The 25121-nt window shown below is 40.3% G+C and overlaps 1 protein-coding gene across 1 annotated transcript in view; it reads right to left on the bottom strand.

Annotated features, from left to right (window-relative positions):
* Window positions 1-25121, bottom strand: part of ADAMTS12 (ADAM metallopeptidase with thrombospondin type 1 motif 12) — a 329970-nt gene that overhangs the window by 12095 nt on the left and 292754 nt on the right. Inside the window, exons 20-23 of the mRNA XM_079144478.1 lie at window positions 16814-16966; window positions 11619-11798; window positions 8518-8661; window positions 4151-4310 (exon numbers count right to left, since the gene is read on the bottom strand). Of these exons, the coding sequence (XP_079000604.1) occupies window positions 4151-4310; window positions 8518-8661; window positions 11619-11798; window positions 16814-16966 (637 nt within the window). The remainder of the gene's footprint in view (window positions 1-4150; window positions 4311-8517; window positions 8662-11618; window positions 11799-16813; window positions 16967-25121) is intronic.

The following is a 25121-nucleotide window of genomic DNA, read 5'->3' as shown; positions in this document are numbered from 1 at the left end:
TAAAGGAATGAATAAAATTCTATTCATCTGGAAGAATGCTTTCAGTAGAAGATTGATAGACTCGAATGTCATTTGTATCAAAATTGAATCTAGGTACTGTTTCTATTTTTTTTCCCACCTTTTCTACCAAATTTTCTACCTTTACCCCCAATTCAAAAGTAAGAACAAAACAAATAACAAAACCTAGGAATAATATGCATGAGTTTCCTTTTTTTTTTTTTCCTTTTACTTTGATACTTTAAAAGGGTTTTAAATTTTCTTCAATGGAAATGGTTCTGATTAGATCTTAAATTATTAAAAATTCAGATGGTAATTAAAAGAAGTGAGATGACCTATAGGAAACCAAGCCTTCTATAAATTCTTACCTCATCTTACATCTTAATATAGGGCTGAGACTTATTGTGATAGCTGGCTCACAAGAATATTGGCATTGAGTGATTCATTTTCAGAGTATGTTAGAGGGTATGGGTTCAGGGTGGGTGGTTGGCTCCTGAAAGAATTTCTTACAACTGGTCTTTCATGTTGCTTCTATGTGAGTGTAAACATGGTTCTGCCTTTCAAGAGAAGCCAGTAATTAACTTTTGTTGCCCTGATAATTGTTGGTGAGTGAAATTCATTGTTATTGGCATCAATTGCCAGGCAACTGTTAGTCACCATTATTCAGTGTGAGATTTCAAGACAAAAAATACCATCTGTACATTTAATTCAGTTTTGGTTATTGAAGATTATATGGTCCAGCAATAAGACAGTTAAGCACAAATCGCATATCATTAAACAAACAACTCATAACACCAGGCATGATCAAACAAGAATAGGTGAGTGCTTCAATAATATAGAAAACAAAGCACAGAAGGACTTCCATAGCCTCATCTTTTTAAAACATGGTATTGTAGAAGATGATAAGATGAAATAAAAGGAGGATGGTCTCAAATTTTCCCTTTTGTCTACAGCAGAGCACTTCTCAAATTTAATGGGTGTCTAAATCACAAGGGGAGTTTGTTTAAATGTAGATTCTGACTCAGTTCTGGGGTGAGGTCGGAGATTCAACATTTCTAGAAAACTCCTAGGAGCTGTAATTCAGTTGGTCTATGTACCCCACTTTGAGAAGGAAGAGTTCAAAAGCTTAAAACATTAATACCACTTCTGAAATGAGCCGTAGGTGGGTTGTTTTGGAGTTTGCATGAGGACAATGAAAACACCCTCAACCACAAAGGGGTAGGAGAAAGAAGCAGCACATGATAATCACTTCTAAAGCATTTCCCCCCTCAGTGTACTTGAGGGGAGAAGATTTCCAACCCAGATCTCTCTTCTGGCCTGTATACCCACGGAGCAACCAATCACAAGGTACTTCTACCTAAATGATTCCCAGACCCCAACAAACATGTTCCAGCAGAACTCATTGCCTTACCCCACTCTCCAACCAAACCATGAATTTTCCCTTCTCATTGCATCTTCTAGCAGCCAAAGTTCAGAAATAAGGGCATTAACCTTCCTCCCCTTTCCCTGGAACAAAGTTCTGCCAAGTTTTCTTTAAAGTAGCTCTAAATTCATTTTCTTCTCTTTATCTATATTTCTATTGCCCTAGTTCATGCCATGTACGTTGTTTGTGCAGGGTGCCATGCAAACTGCTCTTCCTTCTATACTTTCCATAGTGCAGCCAGAATGATTTTCTCATCTGTGTATGGGTCACTTCAGTGGTTCCTTTCTACCCTGGAGATAAGGTTCAAATTCATCAGTAAGATTTTTAAGACTATTCTTAGTCCTGCTTACCTCTCTCAAGTCTATTATTTCCTAGTTCCTCTGAGCTTTGTGCTTGAGTTAGATTTGTGTGCTCTGCTATAGTTTTGTCTCTCTTCTTCTTGGCTACTCTGAAAGCTGAATGTTTTGCCTGACCTTTCTACTTATCCTTTTCTTTCTCTGCTGTCCATCACTGCTGCTCTTCCAATTTAAGTTTGATGTCCTTCCCACATACTCTCATGCACCCCTTCCCTCATGTCATAGTGCCTGCCAATGGTTTGTAGCTTGTTTCCTGTTTGACATTGCATCTGACATGCAGTATTATATGTTAGTGATGTATGATTTGGAAGTAAACAAACCCTTAATGAAAAATATTTTCAGAATTAACTCTCAGGACAGTCTCTGTTGGATGCCTTAGTATTTGGAAGGAGGAAAAGAACACATTTCACAGCTTTTCTTCTTTAAGAGTCTTTGGGGAAGATTACCACTGTGTACCACACTTTTCTAGGAGCAGCATGACCCCTTAGTTGGAGTGGTCACGGTCAGTTCTTTAATTAGGAGCAGAGTAAATTCATCCAGATGCTCTAAACCCAATTACTCGATTATATCTGCACAAAGCATTCTTCCCTTTGCAACTTACATATGGAACTATCAAAAGCATCTTCTCTCCCTGCCTGAGAACTTTCTCTCCAGGTTCTTAATTTAATTTAGAAATCCTGCAAATCATTGGAGCCAAAAGTATCAATGGAATGGGCATCTGAGTTCATGCTTGATCCCACTCATTTATGAATAAGGAAATACAGTCTCTTGAGATGAGGTAACTTAACCAAGGGAGGAACGGAGCTGTTTCATGATGAAGCATTTGTCTTTTTTCAGTACACTTCATATATATTATTTAAAATATTTCAATAACTCTGTAAGGGCTCTTCAAAAGGAAACTGAGACTTAGAGAGTTAAACAACTTGACAAGGTCACCAAAAAAGGGGTTGCTCTAGGAAGCAAACCTATTGTTGTCCTTTTCCAAAGCTGGATTCTTTTCACCTCTGAGGAAAGTGTGGCATATGAAGAGTGAACCTAAGATGCAACTTGGCATTCTGGTCCTGATATCACCCCACCACGTATCAGAAACATTCTACTTAATGTCTCCAGGTTCCCATAAAGTAACAAAGGTGATCACATATATATCACAAATTTGAATTTTTTTGGCAGTTCTGGGATTGGAATAGGTCCTTGCATATAGTAGGTAAGTGCTCTACCACTGAGTGCAGCCCTAATTGGAATACGCTTTATTTTTGTTTTTGAGTACAAGGGATTGAACCCAGGGGCACTTAACCACTGAGCCACTTCCCTAGCTAGTTTTATATTTTATTTTGAGACAGTTGCTTTCACTAAGTTGCTGAGGGATTCACTATGTTTCCAAGGCTGACTTTGAACTTGCAATCCTCCTGCCTTAGCCTCCCAAGAGCTGCTCGCATTACACACCTGTGCCACTGTGCCTGCCTCTAATTGGGATACTTTTGAAAATGAAAACTGAATGTAGAAGATGATGCCATTTTTTCCCTGCTCAGCAATCCCTCTTTGGATTTTTTTTTGTCCATTTCCATGTGACACCCCTTCCCCATATCCAACTCCCAGTTTCCTTACCTTTTTAGCCTCTAATGCTAGATAGCCTGGTTCTCTTGGAGAAATCTTGGTAGCCCACAGGAGCTCCTTTGTCTCTTCAGTAGCAAGTATTAAATGCCTGCAAATGCACCTCCTTTGGGGTAGCCCCTGTCAACAGTGGAAGAGTACAGAAATGTGAAAGTCCAATTCAATGGGTCAGGATAAGATACTTCTTAGGTATAACTTGAACTCTGGAGCACCCTTGCAGATAAGGCTGAAGCAGGAAACGCAGTTGCCTGGAAGGATACCTTGGCTGTGCCTCCTCCCTCTTCTGTCTTGCTTCTTCCACTCGCTTACTGGTCTTCCCTGGGGGAACTTACTTAATAAATCCCTTGCACACATCTATCCATTCACCCCAGAGTTATCTTCTGGGGAATCGACCTAAGCCAGTGAACTAGATTTATAGAGAAGACCATTCTGTACTTGACTGGGTTCCTGAGAAAGGCTAGAACACTTCTCAGGACATGTTTGCAAAAGAGAAGTGATTTCCCATCTGTATGGGATTACATCAGTGTAAACATGATCAGAGATAAGAAAATGGATGAGGTAATACCTCAAGGAATTAGAGTACGACCTCACCAAATCAGACAACTTGCTCCCAGAGTTGCTGGCCAGCCCTCTTCAGCACTAAACTTTTTCTGTTTCAGCATAGGAGATATAAAACTATACCACAAGTAGAATCATGCAGAGTAACTTACTTATGCAAAGTCCAAGGCCCCCAGTTCCACCCCCAGCAGACCCATGTACTCACCACCACTTTTTCCACAGGCTTGCTGGTTGCATTTTTGAAATTCTGGTGGTCTGGGTTCATGATCACACACACATCTGTCTTGGTCTTCAGCTGTATTGTTTTCTGATGGGACACAAAGGACAGTCCTCTTCTGTAAGCCACCTCCACAGGAAGCTGTGCACTGAAAGGGAGGGTCACACAGAAAGTTGGACCAGGACCAAGCAAGGGAACACCAGCAGAACACCTCTAACCCCACCATAGTCAAATACAGGAGCATCTCAACTACTGAGGATTTTTTTTTTTGAAAGAACCATAGAATAAAGGCACTAATCATTTGGAGATGTGAAATAGGGAAGTGTCCTATGTTATAGGATAGAATTTGGTCTAGTTTATTACTGGTTCTCTGAAGAACCTCTCCCTCTTTTCCCACATTTGAGAATGGCCCATCACTCCTACCACATGGTTACAACATTGGAATCTAGGCACCCATGTTAATACCATGGAGCCCTGCCACAGCCACACATGATTGGCCATTTGATCACAGTCTTTGAAATCTGCAATTGAGATTTGGCAAAAGATTCCATCTGAGAGTGAACTGTGAAACTTTAGTGTAGTTTGTGGCCACATTCCCTGCCAAGTAGGAGAAGTAGAAAAAACCAATGGCAGAAAATGTGAGTGGAATTAAGTCTATGCTCAGGGAATTATGGGAATGAAAGGTGGCATACTTACAGGGTTGGCATGCTTATAGGGTTTGCACCCTTGGTTTTATTGAAAACTCCCAACCCAAACACTCATCTTTACATCATATGGCAGGTCATGTTTTATTGCACATGGGAAGTATTCTTGAATCCAATCATTGTAACGCTTATGTAAAACAAGATTTAAGTTTTGGTTTTACTGATACAGTGAACCAAGTAAACCAATCTGTTCTTCAATAAGAAACAGATCTTATTCTTCCACCCCAACTTGTTTCTTTTTAATGACAGTAGTTGTAGCTCTTTCATGGAGACTCATGTCCTTCAGATTTTGAAAAAGTTTCTTGTGTTAATTCCTTGATAATTTTGTCACTAATTTTTTCATTCTCCTTTTCTGAATCCTATTATTTTGATATTATACCTGCTATTCTAGTATTTTAATGTTCTTATCTTTTATCTCAATTTCCTTTTTTTCTTCTCATTTTTTGAGAGATAGCCTCAAAGTATTTTCCTCATCTTTCCAATTAATATTTTACTTTTGCAATTTTGAAACTTATTGGCTTGACTACGGTCTCCCTGACCTTGCTGGTGGAATGAATATTAATTAGATGACTATTCTTGGGTGCTCCTAGAGAGACACTCTAACAGAGGGGCAATGGCTAAATAAGGTACAGTTAACTTGGGTGGAATATTATTGGTAATAAAGATGGCATTAAGTTGGTTCAGTCTACTTGAGGGAAAATGACCTGAAGCATGGTTTTCCTTGGAAACTATAGAGTTCAGGTAAACAGAAAGTTGTGACTGCCTTGTGGTTACTAGGATATTCTGGATATGGAGAACTGCCCTAGCCTGGGTGCTGGGAGTTGGCATGTGGCCTTGGGTATGTGTGATCAAAACAGTTTAAAATATTGACAGGAAACTCAGGCTGAGGTTTCTTTGTGTTAGCTGATCTTTTCACATCTTGGCTCTAATTCCTTGCCAGTCATCCATACACTGTACTAGTCAGGAAGCAAATTGAGGCTGTGTCTTGGCTAGCAGCCCCCTGAAGAGATGAGGTCATTGTGTCTAAACATAATCCTGTTTGTATGTTTCTATGAAGCTGAAGAAACTTAGTGTTAGATTTAGTCCTATTGTGCCTCATGTGTCTGGCTACTAATGCCCTGCCACTTTGAACCAGCATTCTAACTGATCATGGCTGTGCAGGTGCAGATATATAGCTGTGAATTATGAAAATTACTAAGAGTATAGAGAACTAAAAATATCTGAGGACACTGTGTTGGACAAAATACTGCACTGATCTGTATCATAATTATAACCATGAAAATATACTCACACAGGAATGGGTTATTTTACAAAAATAAGGACTTAGTGTACCAGATCCTCTGGTCTCCTCCTGTGTCTCAGGACCTGGCTCTACGATCTGTCCCAGTGGAGGTGGCAACCAACTTCATAGGAGCACAACCCACTGACCTTCACCTCATGCCTATGCTGTGTGCCTCTCATCTCCTGACTCAGGCTTCTTGTTGCCAAAGAGACAAGTGACATTGTTAAATTTATGAGGTATCTTCCAAAAGCACCTGTGTTAATGCAGGAAAATTCAGAGGTAAAATGATTGGATTATGAGAGTTAGAAACTAATCAGTCCATCCTAGTTTGAATGGACTGACTAGGTGGTAACTCTAGGCAGGTGTGATGTGACTGGAGGAGGTAGGTCACTGGGGACATGCCCTGGAAGGATGCATCTTCCCTCTTCCCTCTTCCCCCTTTCTGTCTCCTGCCTGCTGTGAATGTAGCAACACTCCTTTGCTACACCCTTCTACCATAATGCCCTGCCTCACCTTAGGCCCAGAGCAATGGCTGACCAGGGACTGAACCTCAGGAACTATGAGCTGAACTCAACTTTCCCTCCTCTAAGTTGTTCTGGTCAGGTATTTTGGTCACAGTAATGTAAGGTTGACTAACAAAGACATGGTGGGATCCATTCAGTGCCGAAATATGGACAACACAGAAGCAGAGGGATATAGGCCCTCTAAGGGAAGATTCTCCAACCAAAGGGAGACAGGAGCCAATAGATGACTCCTTTTTTTTTCCCTTCCTACCTTTGGGTAAACTGCCACAGCAGTAGTAGTTTACACAGATTTTAAAAGACCTTCACATGACAACCAATTGTCAGTTGCCCCCATATCAAGTGCACAACTTCATATTTGATTCTCCTGCTCTACCTACTTCCTCTTTCATATTATTGATACTTCCTTGGCATTGTATTTCCTTATAACATGTTAGATTTTGCTTCAAGGCTCTTTTTCCTAGAGAACCCATGTAAGACAAGTCAAAATAGTAGCAGAATCAGCCTATGGAAGAATTTGCTTTATTTTGAGTATCATTGATACAGTGTTATTTATGGAACAAATAAAATTTTGGAGAATAATAAATCTTTTGTTAATTCATTTTTATTGTAAACAAATGGGACAATCTTTTTTCTCTGTACATGAAGTAGAGGCATACCATTTGTGTAATCATACATTTACATAGGGTAATAGTTTTTGATTCATTCTGTTATTTTTTTCTCCCCCCACCCCTCCCACCCCTCTTATCCCTCTATAGAGTCCCTCCTTCTTCCATTCTTGCCCCCTTCCCACCCCCTATATGTGTCATCATCCGCTTATCAGTGAGATCATTTGTCCTTTGGTGTTTTGAGATAGGCTTATCTCACTTAGCATTATATTCTCCAACTGCATCCATTTGCTTGCAAATGCCATACATTTATTATTCTTTATGGCTGAGTAATACTCAATTGTATATATGTACCAGTTTCTTTATCCATTCATCAATCGAGGGGCATCCAGGTTGGTTCCAAATCTGGCTATTGTGAATTGAGCATCTATGAACATTGATGTGGCTGTATCTCTGTAGTATGCTGATTTTAAGTCCTTTGGGTATAGGTCAAGTAGTGGGATAGTTGGGTCAAATGGTGGTTCCATTCCAAGTTTTCTAAGGAATCTCCATACTGCTTTCCAGAGTGGCTGCACTAATTTGCAGTTACACCAGCAATGTATGAGTGTATCTTTTTCCCTACATCCTCTCCAACACCTGTTGTTGGTAGTATTCTTGATAATCACCATTCTAATTGGGGTGAGATGGAATCTTAGGATAGTTTCGATTTGCATTTCTCTTATTACTAAAGATGGTGAACATTTTATAATAAATCTTTTTATCATTTTCAGTTAAGTACTTTGTTTACCTCTCCATTAAATATGCTGGTCATCTGGAAAACTACTCTGTAGGCAGATAAGAAGCCTGAAAGTACCCAAATCAGACTGAATTTGAAGCTTCAGGATATAGGGGAATCCTCTTGGCTCTGGGGAAAAGATAGGAGGAACCAAAATAACCTTTCCTAAAGTTTTGTGCCTCTGGAATAATTTTGGTGTGTGATTTTTCTCTTTTAAAAGAATTTGGTCTTTTCTCTTCTGAACTCCGTACAGTAAACATTGACCTGTGGCAGCTGTGAGTGAACTTTCAACAGACTTAGAAGTGTTAGATGGTGGGAGAGAACTAAAACCGGAGTACACAGGCACATACCATACATCAGCAAACACACTGAACATTTTAAATAAATACATACGTACTACCTTTATAGCCAAATGAAAACACATCCTGTTTTCTTTTTTAAAGTTAGAGTCCATAACTAACTTACCAGGTCCCAGTTCCTAGTGGTCCAATGGCAGCATGGGTGGCTGTTGCAGGGCACAGTGGATGGGGGCCTTTTTGTCCAGTCACAAAGGCCTCCTGGACAGGACACACCTCTCTCCTGAATCCCGCCTCCACAGGACCTGGAACACTGATATACAACATGGGCATGAGTTGGTAAAATCAGGTAGTGACATGTCCAATGATAAGAGCAGACCTTTTTACTGCTTTTTTGTTGTGGACTATTAGAAACATTAGTGTCTACATTGGAACCGGGAGCATCATTGCAGGTTCCTTTCAATGATCTCTCCAGTTGTTTAAAGTAACAATGTTGAAACAAAACTGAAGAGAGGGAAGTGGCCTCAAGAGAGTCTTGAAGATGAGAGGAGGAGCTAAATCAGAAGATGCAGCGTAGTCTCCTGTCAAGCAATACACCATAAAGGAAGGATTCTGGTTAAAAATTTAAAGAGAGATCTTTTCAGAATGGACAGTATGTTATCTGCATTTTTTCCTTCTGGCCTAAGTGTCTAGAAATCAAAATGTAAAATCTACCAAAATGTAAAATCTAGATACTTTTATTACAATAGTTCTGGCAGCCCAAAAGGAGAGGATACATGTGTAAAACAATTTTGCTTTCTTCCTGTCAGAATGTGATTCAGTCTTCCCTTTGCACTACTAGAATTAAATGTGTCCATATTAGGAATAGTGAAATTCATGGATTTGTTCAAGATTCTGCTGGTTGGGTTGTAATGCTCACAAAATAATTCAAGATGCAAGTTGGATTTCTGAAGGGTTGTACTTCTAAAACATGTCAGGTTTTTGTTCCCTAAAATAATTTGGTAAGACATATTGTTTATTTTTCATGACATTTCTAGGAGGAATTTAAATGTTCCCTAAGGATCTTTGAAAAGTACTTTGAAAAACTTGGCTATGGTATAGTTGTAACAATAGCCAACAAAACCAAAAATTATGGTTGACGTGTCAACATCAGGCCTTCACATCAGGTGCTATGTGTATGGTAACAGCAGACAACAGGGAAATTATCTGCAATTAGCCTTCTGTGCTCAACATACTGCTTTCACAAAATTCTAACTTGGAGATTCAACTTGCATTTTTTCTCATTTATTCAGTTTTCCACCCTATCTGAGGAGTAAAGGAGAAGAATCACACATCTGGGATCACAAGTACCTACATAAATGCCTATAGTCTCAGAGACACCTAGTCAAGTAATCTCCAGAAAAATGAGGTAAAGAAAATTTAGATCAGTGCTTCTCAGGCCGGCAACTGCAGCATCTTCTGGGTAGAAAGACAAACTCTCAGGTTCCACTGAGGTCCCCAAATTGTCTACACTTGGAGATGGGGGCCTTTCCATCTGTGTGTTGACAAGCTTTCCTGGAGATACTAAAGCATGTTTATTTTTGACTACACTGATGTAGAGATGTTCCCACGGCTAAAATATATCTACCATGTAGGCAGTCTGCACTGGCTGCCATTTACCACATGGGTCCTGACAGTCCATTAGATAGTGCTGTGAGGCAGAACAGCATTGTGATGTGTCAGACAAATTTCTAAAAATGCCCAGTCCTGGTATTCCTGGTACTCAGATGATTTTTAAATTTCACATCTCTTCTGTTCCCTCAGAGAGCTCTTCTAACTTTGTGGTTTGCTCAGAACAGAGACATTGAGAAAGGAGAATGGTAGGAGGCCTTCCTTCAGGGAACAGACTGATGGTTGCAGCTCTCAGAAGCTTAGAGGAAGTATAAAGAACAGATCTTTTCCATAACCAGAAGATCTGGTTGGTCATCTCTGATAACCTGCAAATACCATTTCTCTGACAGGAAATCTAAGTTCCTTTGCAAGTTCCAGGATCTGGAAATTTCACCTGTACAGGCGCAGGCCAGCCTCAGCGTATATGGGAGGCCTGAGTTCAGAGCAGCGGAGCAGAAGGCATTCATGTACTTCACAGTTTGGCAGGGAAGGGGGAGAAAGAGGAAACAATGATGACTATTGCCCCAGAAAACCCCAGGTAGTGACCCAGAGTCTCAAGAATCAGCATGGGTGCTTGGCCAAGTAGGTAGTAAGTAGCTCCTGGGTACTCAGTCTTCCATAACATTTGACACTAACTCTATCCTCATGTTGTTCTTCTCTACCTTCCCTTCCATGCCACACAGCAGGTGCCTCTGAAATAGATACAGATTCCCTTTCTCCTCAATTCACTCTTTGCTCAGTGTCAATTGCACAGGAATTCCAGTCTGCCTGATATTTGAATTACTGCTTCAGCATTTATTTTCTAGTTGTCTAACCTCAGGTAGATTTCTCAAGCTCTTTGAGTCTTAATATCTTTACCTATAAATGAAATTAATAAAGCCTACCATCCAGGTCATTATGAGAATTAAACCAAATAATGTAGGTAAAGTACCCCATGGACACACTCAATATATGCTATGCTTTTTATTTCTCATCTTCCTACCATGTGTGGATGTAGTAGGGGGTATTTTTAAGCTACTGGAAAATGAGATCGTCATACTTCACCAGAGAATAATCACCTTGTTTTCATATGCCAAAGTGAAACCAAGATACAGCAGAGCAGAGCTCTCATTTAAAAAAGGATACATGCACTTTTTTTTTTTTTTTAATTTGTGCAAACAATGATCTGGGCATTTCACTGAGAGATGAAACTAAAATCATACTGTGTGGAAAGGATCTGATCATTACCCCCAGCCTGTCTGCAAAGCCTCAGACAGGTATGTGAGGCTCTGTCCTAGATGGCTCTCATCAAAGTGGTCTTTGTTCAACTCATTCCATTTTGTTAATTTCCCAGCAGAGACCCCAGTTACCAAATATATCCACTGAAAGATCAGGTCATAATAAAATTCTGCATTGTCATGGTTGAAACCACATAGTATCATCTCCTCAAAGGAACTCTTTTAGCTCCTGAAAGTGTTTGACCTGCACAGTTTACCCATATAGTGTGGGGTCACTGAATGGAGGCCAGTTACGGGCACGATGCAGGCGTGTCTTCCCCCACTTCTAGACTCGCATGGTAACAGAGAGTCACAGTCTGCCAGCTTGCCTGCTGTACGTTATGCCCCTTTCCAGGGGTCATACCTGGGTCCAGGGTTCCACCTGCCACTCCTCACAGGGCTCCAGGTTACAGCTCATGCTCTGCGGTGGAGGAATGCCAGCCAGGAACTGGCAATGAAAGGGTCTCAGGCTCCGGTGATGGTCCCAGCTGTCGACGCACTGAATCTCCCGGATCTTGAAGCCCCCACTGCAGTTTCGGGAACACTGTGGAGAGTAGAAGCAAGAGTGATGGCCAAGTAAGTCCTCCATTTCCCTCCACCTCACAGGTTCCAGGCTTCCAGTCAGGCAGAGTGCTTAGCACTAGTTCAAATGAACCCTTCACAGGCTACAGAGAGGGCACCACAGTAGCAGCTCCCCTGGTCAGGGTTCCCCAGGGTCAGGAAACACATGCATGAAGTGTGGGGGTCAAGATGTCTGACGGGGGCGGGTGAGCCTCAGGACTGACTTCTGACACCTGGGATAACACGTAACTGTCCTCACAGGCTGTTCCAAGATTACAGACATTGGAGTCTGGGAGTGCCTGCTGGCATTTCGTCTCAGGGGGTTGTCACTCCTGCTGGGCATCTGTAGTCATGCAGGTGAAGCAGTCAGCCATGTAAACTTACTGGGAGGGCATCTGGACTCTCACAGGGGAGCTTTCTGACCAGACACGGCCATCTCCACCTCAGGATCCTGCCCCAAAGAGGTTTCCTCCATGCCTTTGAACATAGAAGAGATTACCCTATCTCTTAGAAAGGGACTGTATCCCGGAGACGAAGTGAGTAACTGCTCGGTGGTTTGACTGATGGGAATGAGCAATCCTGTCCTTGTCCCCAGTGTCCTTCCTCCCATGGCCGTCATCACCTGCCTCCACCACGGAGCGTTTTCAGGGCATACACCTGTGGAAAGCCATGATAGGGCCCTACTCCTCCCCTCTTCTTATACCCCCAGCTCTTGAGTAGCAGTCCTTGCTTCTGTCTCAGGAAACTACTCAGTGCACAGTTCAGCTGCAGGCCTGTTGACCTCCTCTGGACAAAGGTAAACGTTGAAGGACCGACGTTGCCCACAGCTGGGACTTGGTCTCTGACTGTTCACAACTTAGTGCCTTCCAGATTCCTTCGGCTTCTGCGTCCTGGTTTTTCAAGCCGCCCACACTGAAATGGGGACCAGAGGTAGGTGAAATGGAGGTAGATACCTATGCTCATCAAACCAGATTCTCCTTAGGTTAACAATGTGTCCTTGTGGTCCGTATGTCCCGAATTTTCCTTCTTCCATCCTCTGTGTGTTCCGGTACTGCTCTCTCTTTAGGCCTCAGCTTAAATGAAACGCCTTTTAGAAAGAGAGGTCTTCCTTGAATACTTGAACTAAAGGAGGCACTTCCTCTTGCTATTTATCTCAGATCCTTCTCATTCCATCACAGTAAACAGAAAGGCAGAGTAAGTCATTATGTAGTGCATCCACTCTGTTCGATCACCATGAAGGCAGAACCCTGCATGCCCGGTTCAGCATTTATCTCAAGCACCGCTAGGATAAGGCCCAGGGTCGATGGTCAATGTGGATTTGAATTAAAAAAAAAAAATGAGTTCTGAGAACATGCCAGTAGGAGGGGTTCCCAGTGAACTAAAGTGATCTCTGGTCACCACAGAATGAAGAGCATCATTCTTTACTCTCTCAGTCCTGCATCAATTACCTCATTGGCACTCTTGGCTGAGAAAATGCACCACCAAGAAAGCTGTCTACTACTTTGAGTGTGTTTCTTCAGGCTTTCCTTTTTGTATGCAAAAGGTTAAGCTCTCCTTTTGGCTATGGTGGATTAGTCATGTTTGCAGGGTGTGGTTGAGGAAAGAAAATTTCTCAAGACCCTTCAGTAGGGTAGATCCCCCAATATGACTTTCCCATCTTCCACTCCCGAGGAGACTGTACCACGTAACTTGACCTCAAATCTTGGTCTGTAAAGGGCCCCTGTGACCAAGGGGCAAATGGAGGCTCTAAAGCTTACATAAATCAGGTACGTTTAACTTCTTGGAGATAATCGACATTCTCCTGCCATGCAAGAAGCTCAGAGAGAATGAGAGTAACTTCCAACTTAAAATTAACTGTCCAACAAAGGAGAAAGCATGCTATAATACCCACAAAGCAGTCATTTGTATGACAAGCAGATTCTGGAAAATAACACATAGTTAAAACAAGAAGCCTCTTTAGGAAAAGGGAATTTAACAAGACTTAAGTGCAAAATGGGTTTTATTTTCTTATTTTCATTTCTTGCTATAATCTGTTATTCCTAAATTTAATTTTCAAATTAATATTCTTCTTTTGTCAATAGCATATTCACATGTAGTGAGAAATGAAATGTGCTAATAAGTTTAAGTCAGTAATGAGGGAAGACACTGAATCTATGAATTTTTTTTATTTCATTTTCCTTGCACTGTAGGAGTCTTGTTAAGGAAGTCAGTTCCTAAGCCAACATGATGGAAATTTGGGCCTACTTGTACTTCTACTAGGTACAGGGTCTCTATTCTAATGTCTAAGTCCTTGATTCACTTTGAGTAGAGTTTTGTGCAGGGTGAGATATAAGGGTTTAATTTCATCTTGCTACATATGGATTTCCAGTTTTTTCCAGCTCCATCACTTTATTGAAGAGGGTATCTTTTCTCCAATGTATGTTTTTGGCACCTTTGTCTAGTATGATATAACTGTATGTGTGTGGGTTTGTCTCTCTGTCTTCTATTCTGTATCATTGGTCTACATATCTTTGGTGCCAATACCATGCTGTTTTTGTTACTATAGCCCTGTAGTATAGTTTAAGGTCTGGTATTATGATGCCTCCTGCTTCACTTTTCTCGCTGAGGATTGCTTTAGGTATTCTGGATCTCTTATTTTTACAAATAAATTTCATGTCTGCTTTTTCTATTTCTATGAAGAATGTCATTGGGATTTTAATAGGAATTGTATTAAATCTGTATAGTGCTTTTGGTAGTATGGTCATTTTGACTGTTAATTCTGCCTATCCAAGACATGGGAGATCTTTCCATATTCTAAGGTCTTCCTCAATTTCTTTCTTTAGTGTTCTGTAGTTTTCATTGTAGAAGTCTTTCACCTCTTTCGTTAGCTTGATTACCAAATATTTTAATTTTTTTGAGATTATTATGAATGGGATAGTTTCCTAATTTCTCTTTCAGAGGATTCATCATTTATGAAAAGAAATGCATTAGGTTTATGGGTGTTGATTTTATATCCTGCTACTTTGCTGAATTCATTTATGAGTGCTGGAAGTTTCCTGGTGGAATTTTTTGGGTCTTTTAAATATAGGATCAGGTCATTGACAAATAGGGGATAGTTTGAGTTCTTCTTTTTGTATTTGTATCCCTTTAATTTTTTCCTTCTAATTGCTCTGGCTAGAGTTTCAAGGACAATGTTGAATAAAACTGGTGAAAGAGGGCATCCTTGTCTTGTTCCAGTTTTTAGAGGGACCACTTTCAATTTCTGAACCATTTAATATGATGTTTGGTCCATGTAATTTCTAAGGAAATGATTATCCCAGTGAAGTGAGAGTGGAACTTTAGGAATTGAAAAACATTTGGCAAGGTTGGGATATAAAACATTTCTTGAGATTTTTCTGGATAGGGAAGAGAATTTGTAGGCAAGCATCCAGTCCTTGCTGGTCCTGAGTTTGTTATGATTTGAAAGAGAAAGGGAAAAGAACCTACATTCATTCTTGAGAGAAAAATGGCAAAGAAACAGGGACAGGGAGGTTTCCAGGTATCAAAGCAATGAGTGGTAATTTTCTCAAGGAGTAGGGCCCCTCTCCCTCTCTTCCCACAGATCAGGGCTTTTCTATGTGAGAAGGGTCCTAAGGTAGATCAGTGACATCCCATGTCCCAGGTGAACCAGAGATGTCTGAAGAGACAACTCGTGGTCCTGTCTGGGGACACAAAAAGTCCATTAGATAAAGAAATGGATAGCTAGACGGTCACCAGCAATCCCAAACTTCCAGAGTAAGTTTTCTTTTGCTCTTTTCCTGTGTCTCAGCTGCCAAGGAGAATTGGCTTCTTGAAAAGGAGACAGGGACCTACAGGGAATCCTATCCTGGACATGTGTTGCACATGGAGGGCATTTGCTCAGCTCAGAGTTCTGCCCTTTCTACCTTTCAGGTGTCCCTCAATCCCATTGCTGACCGATGTCTTGTAGCTCCAGTGTATCTCCCAGGGGCTGGCTCAGCTCCAGTCCAGGGTGACAGGCAGGTTGGGAGTGGATGTGTCCCAAATCATCAAGGCTAGATAGTCTGAATTGATACATCCTTTACACAAGAGCCCATCCAAACAGTTCAGTGAATTGAATAACCATAGTCATGTTATCTAAGATGGTAAAAATCACACTTCAATACTGTAAATATACTTTTAAAAAGATGCGTCATATATACATGCATATATTAGTTGTAGATGGACACAATACCTTTATTTGATTTATTTATTTTTATGTGGTACTGAGAATTGAACCCAGAACCTCATACATGCTAGGCAAGTGCTGTACCACTGAGTTACAACCTCAGTTCCCTGAGGATATACTTTTAAAGACCAAATTATTCTTTATGCCTTGGCTTGGTTTTTTTTTTTTTTTTTTTTCATTTTTTAAGTCTGGCAGATTAAACAAGTATGCTTGTTTTGTGAAGAGGTGCTGAGCCACAATTTAATTATATATATGATAATTATGCATTATCATATATATAATATTATATATATGATAATGCATAATTAATGCATATATATAATATTATATATGATAATGCATAATTAATCATTATATTGCTAAACTGAAGAAATTTAGCAGTATAATGAAATAGTGTAACATGCTAGACAATGCAATTAATTACACTGATTTAACTTTTTTTTTTTTTTTCCCCGGTGCTGGGGATCGAACCCAGGACCTGTGCTTATAAGGCAAGCACTTTACCAACTGAGCTATCTCCCCAGCCCCAGATTTAACTTTTAATTCTAGCTTATCTTGTAAGAGAAAGGACATGCCGATTAAAACATGTGAGTTAATAAAAACTGTAGTTCTAAGACTTTTGGGTAACTTGAATCAGGCCTATGGTAATCCTGTGATTACTCATGCATGATTTTATGAAAGAAAAGAGACAGAAAAGAGTCAAGAATGGCCGAAGGGAGGGAAAAAAACCCACTTTAGCAAGTGCTGACCGAAGATCCTTCCACCCACCCCCAGGACACAGCCTGGTAGATTACCTTGCTCCAATTTCCCACTTTCCAGCCGGCACACGGGCGAAGGTGGCATTTCTTGGCAGGGTCCGGCCTCTGGATGGCGGCACAGTCAGCATCCACCTGGGTGCTGCACTCCACGCTTCTCCAGTAAGCCCCCAGCCCACATGTGGTGGAACACTGCAGCGGGGAGGAGAAGAGACAGGACAGGCTGAGGGAGATGCCCTTCAGATGCCCCTCACTGGGACGCTGCGGGGGGGGGGGTTCTCTGTTCTGGGTGCTACGATTGCCACAGTAAAGTACCAACCATGGGCCCCACCCACACAAACCGGTCTGAATCTCTGGGTGTGGGGCATTGGGATCAGCATTCAAAAAATTTCCCCAGTGAATTTTAATAAGTAATTGGAGTTGAAAATCCTTGACTTATGGATGGAATAAATGTCAATGCAAATGGAAATAAACTTCCTTTAAAAAATTAACCTGGCACGAATGCCCAGGGGAAAACAGACACACAGCCACATTTCATGCCAATGCTGTTCAGAGGGTGTCAGAGCCAAGCCTCTGCCTCTTACTTCAAGCCTGCCTAACACTGAAATCATGTTATCCCCCTAATTCCTTCTCATGATGAACCTGTGATATAGAAGGCATTAATGCAGTATAGAAAAAGAAAGCAAAGCTTAGGGAGCTGGCTTGCCCAAGGAGTAAGGTGAAGCTTTCTTCCTCCATGATGAAGTATGATTTCTGTCACAGCAGTGCTTCTAAACTCCAGAATCTTGAGGAAGCACCTGAGGACCTTGCTGAGGGCAGGCAGGTCAGTGGTGGGGCTGACCATCTGCAGTTCTAACAAGTTCACATGTGATGCTGGTATATTGGCTCTCAGACCACATGGGGTCTTCTGCAGACCATACTTTTTCACTGCTTAATCCACACTGGTGGTGAATAAATAAAAGAGAGGCAGGAGTCCCAGCCAAGGCCACCCAGTCACCTTTGCCATATGTAAAACCCATTCCTCTCAAGGTATATATCTCAGGCTTAGCTTGGTCACTATAAGTTTGTACAAATTTTCCTCCCATAATTCTTCCATTTTATGTGTCTAATTCTTTCACAGGGTTGACTTTTCTTGCATTCTCTCTCCTGCTTATCCTTAGAAGGGGGGGGGGGTGGTTTCTGAACGCATAAAATGCAGTTCTGAGCTAAGGCAAAAAAAAACGTTCAGAGCTTAGGAAGTTCTGTCTCGAAAGTTTCTTTTTAGTTATATAAATCAAAAAACTTAGGTTTCTTTTCTTCATCTTCACCCTTCATATAATTTCATGTTTCATTTGAGTGCAAATTTTGTGTTATAACACAAATGTAACACAATAAGAGTTCTCATTATCAACTCTTATAAACCTAGTAAGACTCTATCTTACAGTAGATAAATTGTACAATCACAGAAAGGGAAGAGTAGCAAATAGCCTATGTTATTTTATCCAAAGGCTCATTTTATCCAAAGGCTCTTTTCCTTAAAACTCATCAGGATTTGATTCATACCCTTCAGAAGTTCCTAGCACTTTCCCTCTGTATGATACTATGCATCTGCAGAGTAGAGATGATAATCGTTGAAGAGTACCGACCACGTTGTGCATTGATTGCACTGATGCTCCCGTGGTTCACACTTCCTCTTGCACATGCTCTTTGTAGAGGTATTTTTCAACTTTCCCCATCAAGGGACATGACCTATTTCCTCAGCTCTCTAATTAGGGCTATTCCTGTGATTTACATTGTTCAATAGAATTCAGTGGGTGATACTGTGCTAATTCTTGAAAGATCTTGCTTCCATGTTTGCTCTTGGGCCCCTGCCTCTGTCATGAAAATAAACTCAAGCCTGCTGGAGGATGACAGTTCACAGGAAAGAGAGGCAGGTATCCCAGCCAAGGCCACCTAGATCAGTCAGCCTTCACCTGGTCCTCCAGCAATATCTGATAAGCCAAGCTGAGATGAGGATAATCTCCCAGGTGAGAGAACTCAGTGTACAATTATAGTCCTGCCGTTGGCTAATTGTGTGATCTTTTGAAGTTTTCAAAGTCTGTAAGCCTGTGGAACTGGTGACAACACCAGGGCCATCATGGCTGGTTGGTGTGAGGACTAAAGATCACTCATGCCCATGGCTTTGCAGGTGGTCCGTGCCCTACAACCATGACCTATTAATACAACACACCTGCAAGCCAGGACCATGAGCCCCACTGTCCAGGTACTGGGGGCCAACAGAGTTTAGAGAGCATGCTCAAGGTCACAGAGACAGTATACTGTTGATTTCACATCAGGACAGGGAAATACAACATTTAGCCAAACCCAGGGAAGTTGCTAATGAGATCAAATTCCCAGGTCAGCAATGATCACATTAAATCACAGGGGATGGCTATAATTCTTTGTATACTGTTTTTCATATTGCAGATAAATGCACATTGTCTCTGGGGCTCTGAATCTAGTCCTACTCACAAACAGACATTTGTTTAATTCTTATCAACAGTTTCTATTTATGCAACAATCAATAGTTCAAAGCAAACAAGAGGAAGCCCATGGAAAGCAGTAAAAATAAAAATGGAATTCTGTCAATTAGATTTTTAATTACATTAAATTACTTTCAAATTGGGAGGGGAGAATGGGAGAAGAAAAGTGTATCCTGAAAAGGTTGAGAGACAACTTCATTTTGCCTTGGGACACACCCATGTCATAGCTAGTGAGTCTGAAGCAACCAATTGATCAGATCAAGGAGCAGGCCTTGGGGGTGCTGAGAGCTAAAATTGATGCTGAGGTTGCATTGACATCATGGGAAAACTGTTTTGAAAGGCTGTGGGAAATTATGCTATCACTTTCATTCTGTGTGACTATACAGTCTACATTCAATTGACCCAAGGGATCTGGCTGAATAAGGAGCTGATTCAATAAGAGGTGAATTTCTTTCAAAATAAGAGCCAAAGAGGTGCACATGCACATAGCACCTAGTTTTCTGCTTTGTAAATATAGATCAGAGCAAGCACTTCCTGAATGTTTCCCGTGTGCCCGATGCTCATTCCTTTTATTTTATAATAATCTTATGAGTCCAGCATTATCATCATCCCCAATTTACTGATGGGAAAACGGAGGCAGAGTGGAAGGTACAGTTTGTAAATGAGTCTGTTTTCAAGTCCAGAAAGTCCAGTTTCAAGCTTTATGCCATTTAAAAGTAGTAGCTTGATTTTGGAGTTAATAACTTAATTTTTGGAATCACAGTTGGTAAAAGAGATGTTTTATGTACAATGAGGGCCTTGGACAGCCTTTTTTACAGATGAGGAACTGGAAGACATTGTGAGAGAGATTTTAGACCAAACCCTAAGGAACTTCGGAAATTACTTCCTTGCTTAAGAATCACAAAAGATTTATGGAAGAGGAAGTTTGATTCTGAAGAACAGGTAGGATATGAAGAGGCAGAGGAGAGGGGGAAGAAATTCCAGCCAGAGGAAACAGCATGCATAAAGGCACTGTACAGGGAGGGAAGGGGTTTAAAGGAAACTGAGCAGTCTAGATTGTTGAAGCGAAAGATGGATGAAGACAAGTAGGAGGCAATAAGGGTGAAAGCTGGATCATGTGAAGCTATGAAGGCTGCTGGATGCTAGGTCAGCATGGATTTTATCTGATTGATAGGTAATGAGGGAACATCAAAGATTTTGTGAGCAGGAGTTTGGAACCATTTCAACAGTCCTTTTAGATCAGCAGTCTTGCATCTCTTGCAATGGTGTATGGACAAGATTGGAGAAGGGAGAGGATGGAGCTGCCCAGACCAGCATGGTGCAAGGTGTCCTAGGCAAGAGTAGGAAATAAGGGTCCCGCATTCTCAGGTACTGGGCAGTTTAGACCGGAAATTTCTTTATGAGGGACTTCCCTGAACATACTGGAACTTTTCTCGTCCTTAGCTTTCCAACACTGCATGCTGGCTGCAGTCCCTTCCCTATCATTGTAACAGTGACCCCACTCATGTTCCTATCCTCCTAACACCCAACTGGAAACCATGGACTTCAACTGACAGAGGAACTAGAGGAGATGACAAATGATGAAGTTACACTACCTTGAAAAACCATGTTTATCTATTTATTTATTTTTAAAGTAGGAAGATTGATACCAATGGCAGTTCTGGGGTTTCTAAAATGTGGTGATTGAAAGGGAGTAACCTGTTATAGAAAAAGGCAAACCCCCAAAGAAGGAGCTTCAGCAATGAGCAGAAATAAAAATGAGGGACAGCCAGAAACTCAAAACCCAAAGCTTCCATTCTGGTCCTGACCCTCTCAGACAATTCTATATACAAAGCAGTTTATCTCAAACATGCGTAAAGGGAGCAGGCACCAAACTCTGTCATAAGGGAGACTCCCACCAAATGTAGAACTTCAATTTCATAATATCCTCATACCTCTGAAAAACTCTGTAATAGGCCAATTTCATTTTGCCAACCAAACTGCCCAGAATTATGGCTCCACCACTATTGCCAACTTTTTGGTGAGCTGTGATATATTCAGTAAGACAGTTTATCACCATCAAAATCAAATGAGGACATTCAAGAAAAAATCACTTCTCTGTATTTTGATTTATTAAGATAAAAATGTACTGACCTCTCAGTTCATACAATCGTCATGATTAATGTCATCATTATGGATTAGTTTATGTGGACATAGTAATGTCTTATTAAATCAATTAGTATTTATCAACTAATTAGTATATATTAAATAGCATCAGGATAAAATCCTTGTACATTAAAAATTAAATTAAATAATTCTAAAACTACTCTGGGATTTGAGGATGAATGAAAAGATAAGAGAATGGGAAAGAAACCAAATTCATGGGTCGTCCCATAGTTGACTTTAAGTAAGACTATTGTATTAATTTGTGGACTGAGAAGAGCTTCTCCATCCTTATTAACACGTACTATATACACAGTCTCATCTGATAACCATGATAGCCTCCTAGAGGACCCACCTCCCTTTTAAACTACAATTTGTGTCTTTTTCCATCACAATACTGAAATTATTCTCCAAAAAGTGACGTGCTAGTGATCAGATCAATAAGGCCACTGTCAACCCTTTCATTCTTAGATGTGAATGGCATCACATCTCTGGATGTGATTCTTAACTTCTTCCTATCATGTCTTTGTCAGTCAGTCCCTTAAAATGTTGGTGTTTGGAGTTCTGTCCCTGGATCACTGCTCTTAACAGCCCACAGGTTTGTTCTTGGAGCAATCTCAACCACTTTCAAGAGTCTAACTTCCACCTATTGCTCGTGGCTATGAAATCATATCTTTAGTTCTTAAGTCTCTAAAGAAACTCAGGTCCATACAAATGAACATCTGCTAGTTACCACTAATATATTCCAGAAGTACCACCAATCGAACTCAGTCAGTCTGTGGAGACCACAGGCTGTTCAAACTTGTTGGACTGAAGGAAAACAGCAAGGCTGTATACCTGCCCTTTAGGTATACAGTGTGTTTTCAGAAGGAAAGGCACATTACTATTATTATTTTATTATTATCATTATTATTATTATTCACTCCTTAGCCCTTTTCATTTTTTATTTTGAGACAGGGTCTCATTAGGTTGCTTAGGGCCTCGCTGAGTTGCAGAGGCTGGCTTTGAACTTGAGATCTTCCTGCCTCAGCCTCTGGAGCTGCTGGGATTACAGGCATGAGACACCATGCCAATCAGGAAAGAAATCAAATTTCTGGATTTTTGCACAGAAGATATTATTACAAAAAAAAGAGACTTAAACCAATCATAAAAATGTCTAGACTGAACTCACTGTGGTTACATCATAGGGACCATTTGTCTCTGTGAACTCAGAAGTAACCATAGGTGCCCTTAGTGTTATTATAACATCCATTATAGTTTCTTGTGAATTATGTAATTTTTTCATCTGTCTATCCAGGGTTACCACATAACTGGCATTGTTTTTATATGCAATATGACCAAAGAAGAAACAAATGAATCAAAGGTGCAGAGGGTGGTGATGTTTTCCGATTTGCAAAGAAGGGGATCATGGTTCTGAAATCTGTCTGCCTGCATTCAAATTCCTGCTCCATCACTCATAAAGCACATGATTCTGACAAGCTGTTTAATTTCTCTCAGCCTCAGTTTTCTCATCTCTAAAACAGGGGAAATATTGCCAATCTCCTTGGGCTGTGGTATTAAATGAGAGAAGGCAACACTAATAAGAATAGCATCATGTTTATCAAGCATGCTGCATCTTTTAAAAACATTCACTTTCAACTTCTTTCTATGGTTAAGAGCACTTTAGAACTGATTAGGAAAGCAATATGACTAAAATTCCTAGATCAGGGACCTCTTGGTCTCCTTCTTTCAGCAAATTGAATTACCTTAAGCTTGAAAATCTTTTTCATCCCGAACCTAGATTCTTGTAATTGGATAAAATAAGTTGTTGATTCATGGATAGGAAATGTGATAACTCACTTTAGAAATGAAACATGAGTTAATGTGAAAATATAGTTCAAATGCAAATAATTGTAGCATTTTGTGCAAAATTTGGAGGTTTGAATTTACCTATTTATGGCTAGTGTAGTCAATTCAATGAACCAAAAGGCTGATTAATTTGTACCAAAAATTCTATACAATTAAGTTATCAATTGGTGCTGAAGTTCATTAAAGAGAAAGCAGGTTAGAAAGAAAAGAGAGTATTCATCTCCAGGATATATAAAGAACTCAAAAAACTTAATACCCAAACAAACAAACAAATAACCCAAACAATAAATGGGGGAAGGAACTGAACAGACACTTCACAGAAGAAACACAATCTATCAACAAATATATGAAAAAAATGCTCAACATCTCTAGCAATTAGAGAAATGCAAATTAAGGCTACACTGAGATTTCATCTCACTCTAGTCAGAATGGCAATTATCAAGAATGCAGGAAATAATAAATGTTGGTGAGGACGTGGGGTAAAGGTACACTCATACATTGCTGGTGAGACTGCAAATTTCCCTCTGGAAAGCAGTATGAAGATTCCTCAGAAAACTTGGAATGGAACCACCATTTGACCCAGTTATCCCACTTCTTGTTTATACCCAAGGACTTAAAATCAGCATACTACAGTAACACAGGCACATCAACTCACAATAGCTAAGCTATGGAATCAACCTAGGTGCCCTTCAACAGATAAATGAATAAAGAAAATGTGGTACATATACACAATGGAACATTACTCAGCCTTAAAGAAGAATGAAATTATGGCATTTGCCAGTAAATGAATAGAACTGGAGAATATCATGGTAAACAAAATAAGCCAATCCCCAAAACCCAAAGGCCACATGTTTTCTCTGATATGTGAATACTAATTCACAGTAATGGTGGGGGCTGGGGAACAATACAGGTACTTTGGATTAGGCAGAGGGGAGTGAATGGAGGGGAGGGGGTATGTAGGTAGGAAGGATAGTAGAATGAATCAGATATTAATACCCTACGTTCGTATATGACTATACTACTTGTGTGATTCTACATCATGTACAACCAGAAGAATGAAAAGTTATACTCCATTTATGTATGATGTATCAAAATGCATTCTATTGTCATGTATAACTAATTAGAACAAAAAAAATGTGTGTCCTTAGACAAGTCACTTAACCATTAAACATCTTTGTTTTCATACTGGTAAACAAACATAAATGAGACACTACCTAATCTCTAGGACTGGACTGTCAAAAGGAAAAAAAGGTAAAACTACATTTGAAAGTGGTTTGGAAACTCACACACTTTATACATTATTATAATGGAATTGTTATTTTTATATTAGCTGCTATTATTTCATGCTTCTTTATCTAGGGAAATAACATGTAAAATGTCATAAAAATGCTGAATGATTTAAGCATCCAATTACTTTGCCACAAATTCCTCATGCTATTTTATCAGCACATTTTAATTATACAAGGCTTCATTGTGTCTTATTGTACATGCACATGATAGTTTGATCATTTCTGTATTGCCACCCTGTTACCCACCCTTAACTTCCCCTCCCTCATTCTCTACCTCTTTCCTAATATCTGCCATCTACACCCATTTGGCTTTTTTTCCCCTAGAAACCACATGAGAGAAAGCATGCAAAACTCTGAGTCTGTCTTAATTTGTTTAACATGATAATTTCTAGATCCATTCATTTTCCTGAAAATGACATGATTTTGTTGTTGATGGCTGAGTAATACTGCATTGTGTATATATACCACACTTTCTTTAACCGTTCATCTGGTGATAGGCACCTGGGCTGATTCCATAACTTGGTTATTGGACATTGTGCTGCTATAATCATGGGTATGTGGGTGTCT

The sequence above is a fragment of the Sciurus vulgaris genome, assembly GCF_902686455.1.
Source record: "Sciurus vulgaris genome assembly, chromosome: 6".
NCBI lineage: Eukaryota > Metazoa > Chordata > Mammalia > Rodentia > Sciuridae > Sciurus > Sciurus vulgaris.
Note: the sequence above shows the minus strand (reverse complement) of the source record. Positions and strands in the feature narration are given on the sequence as shown.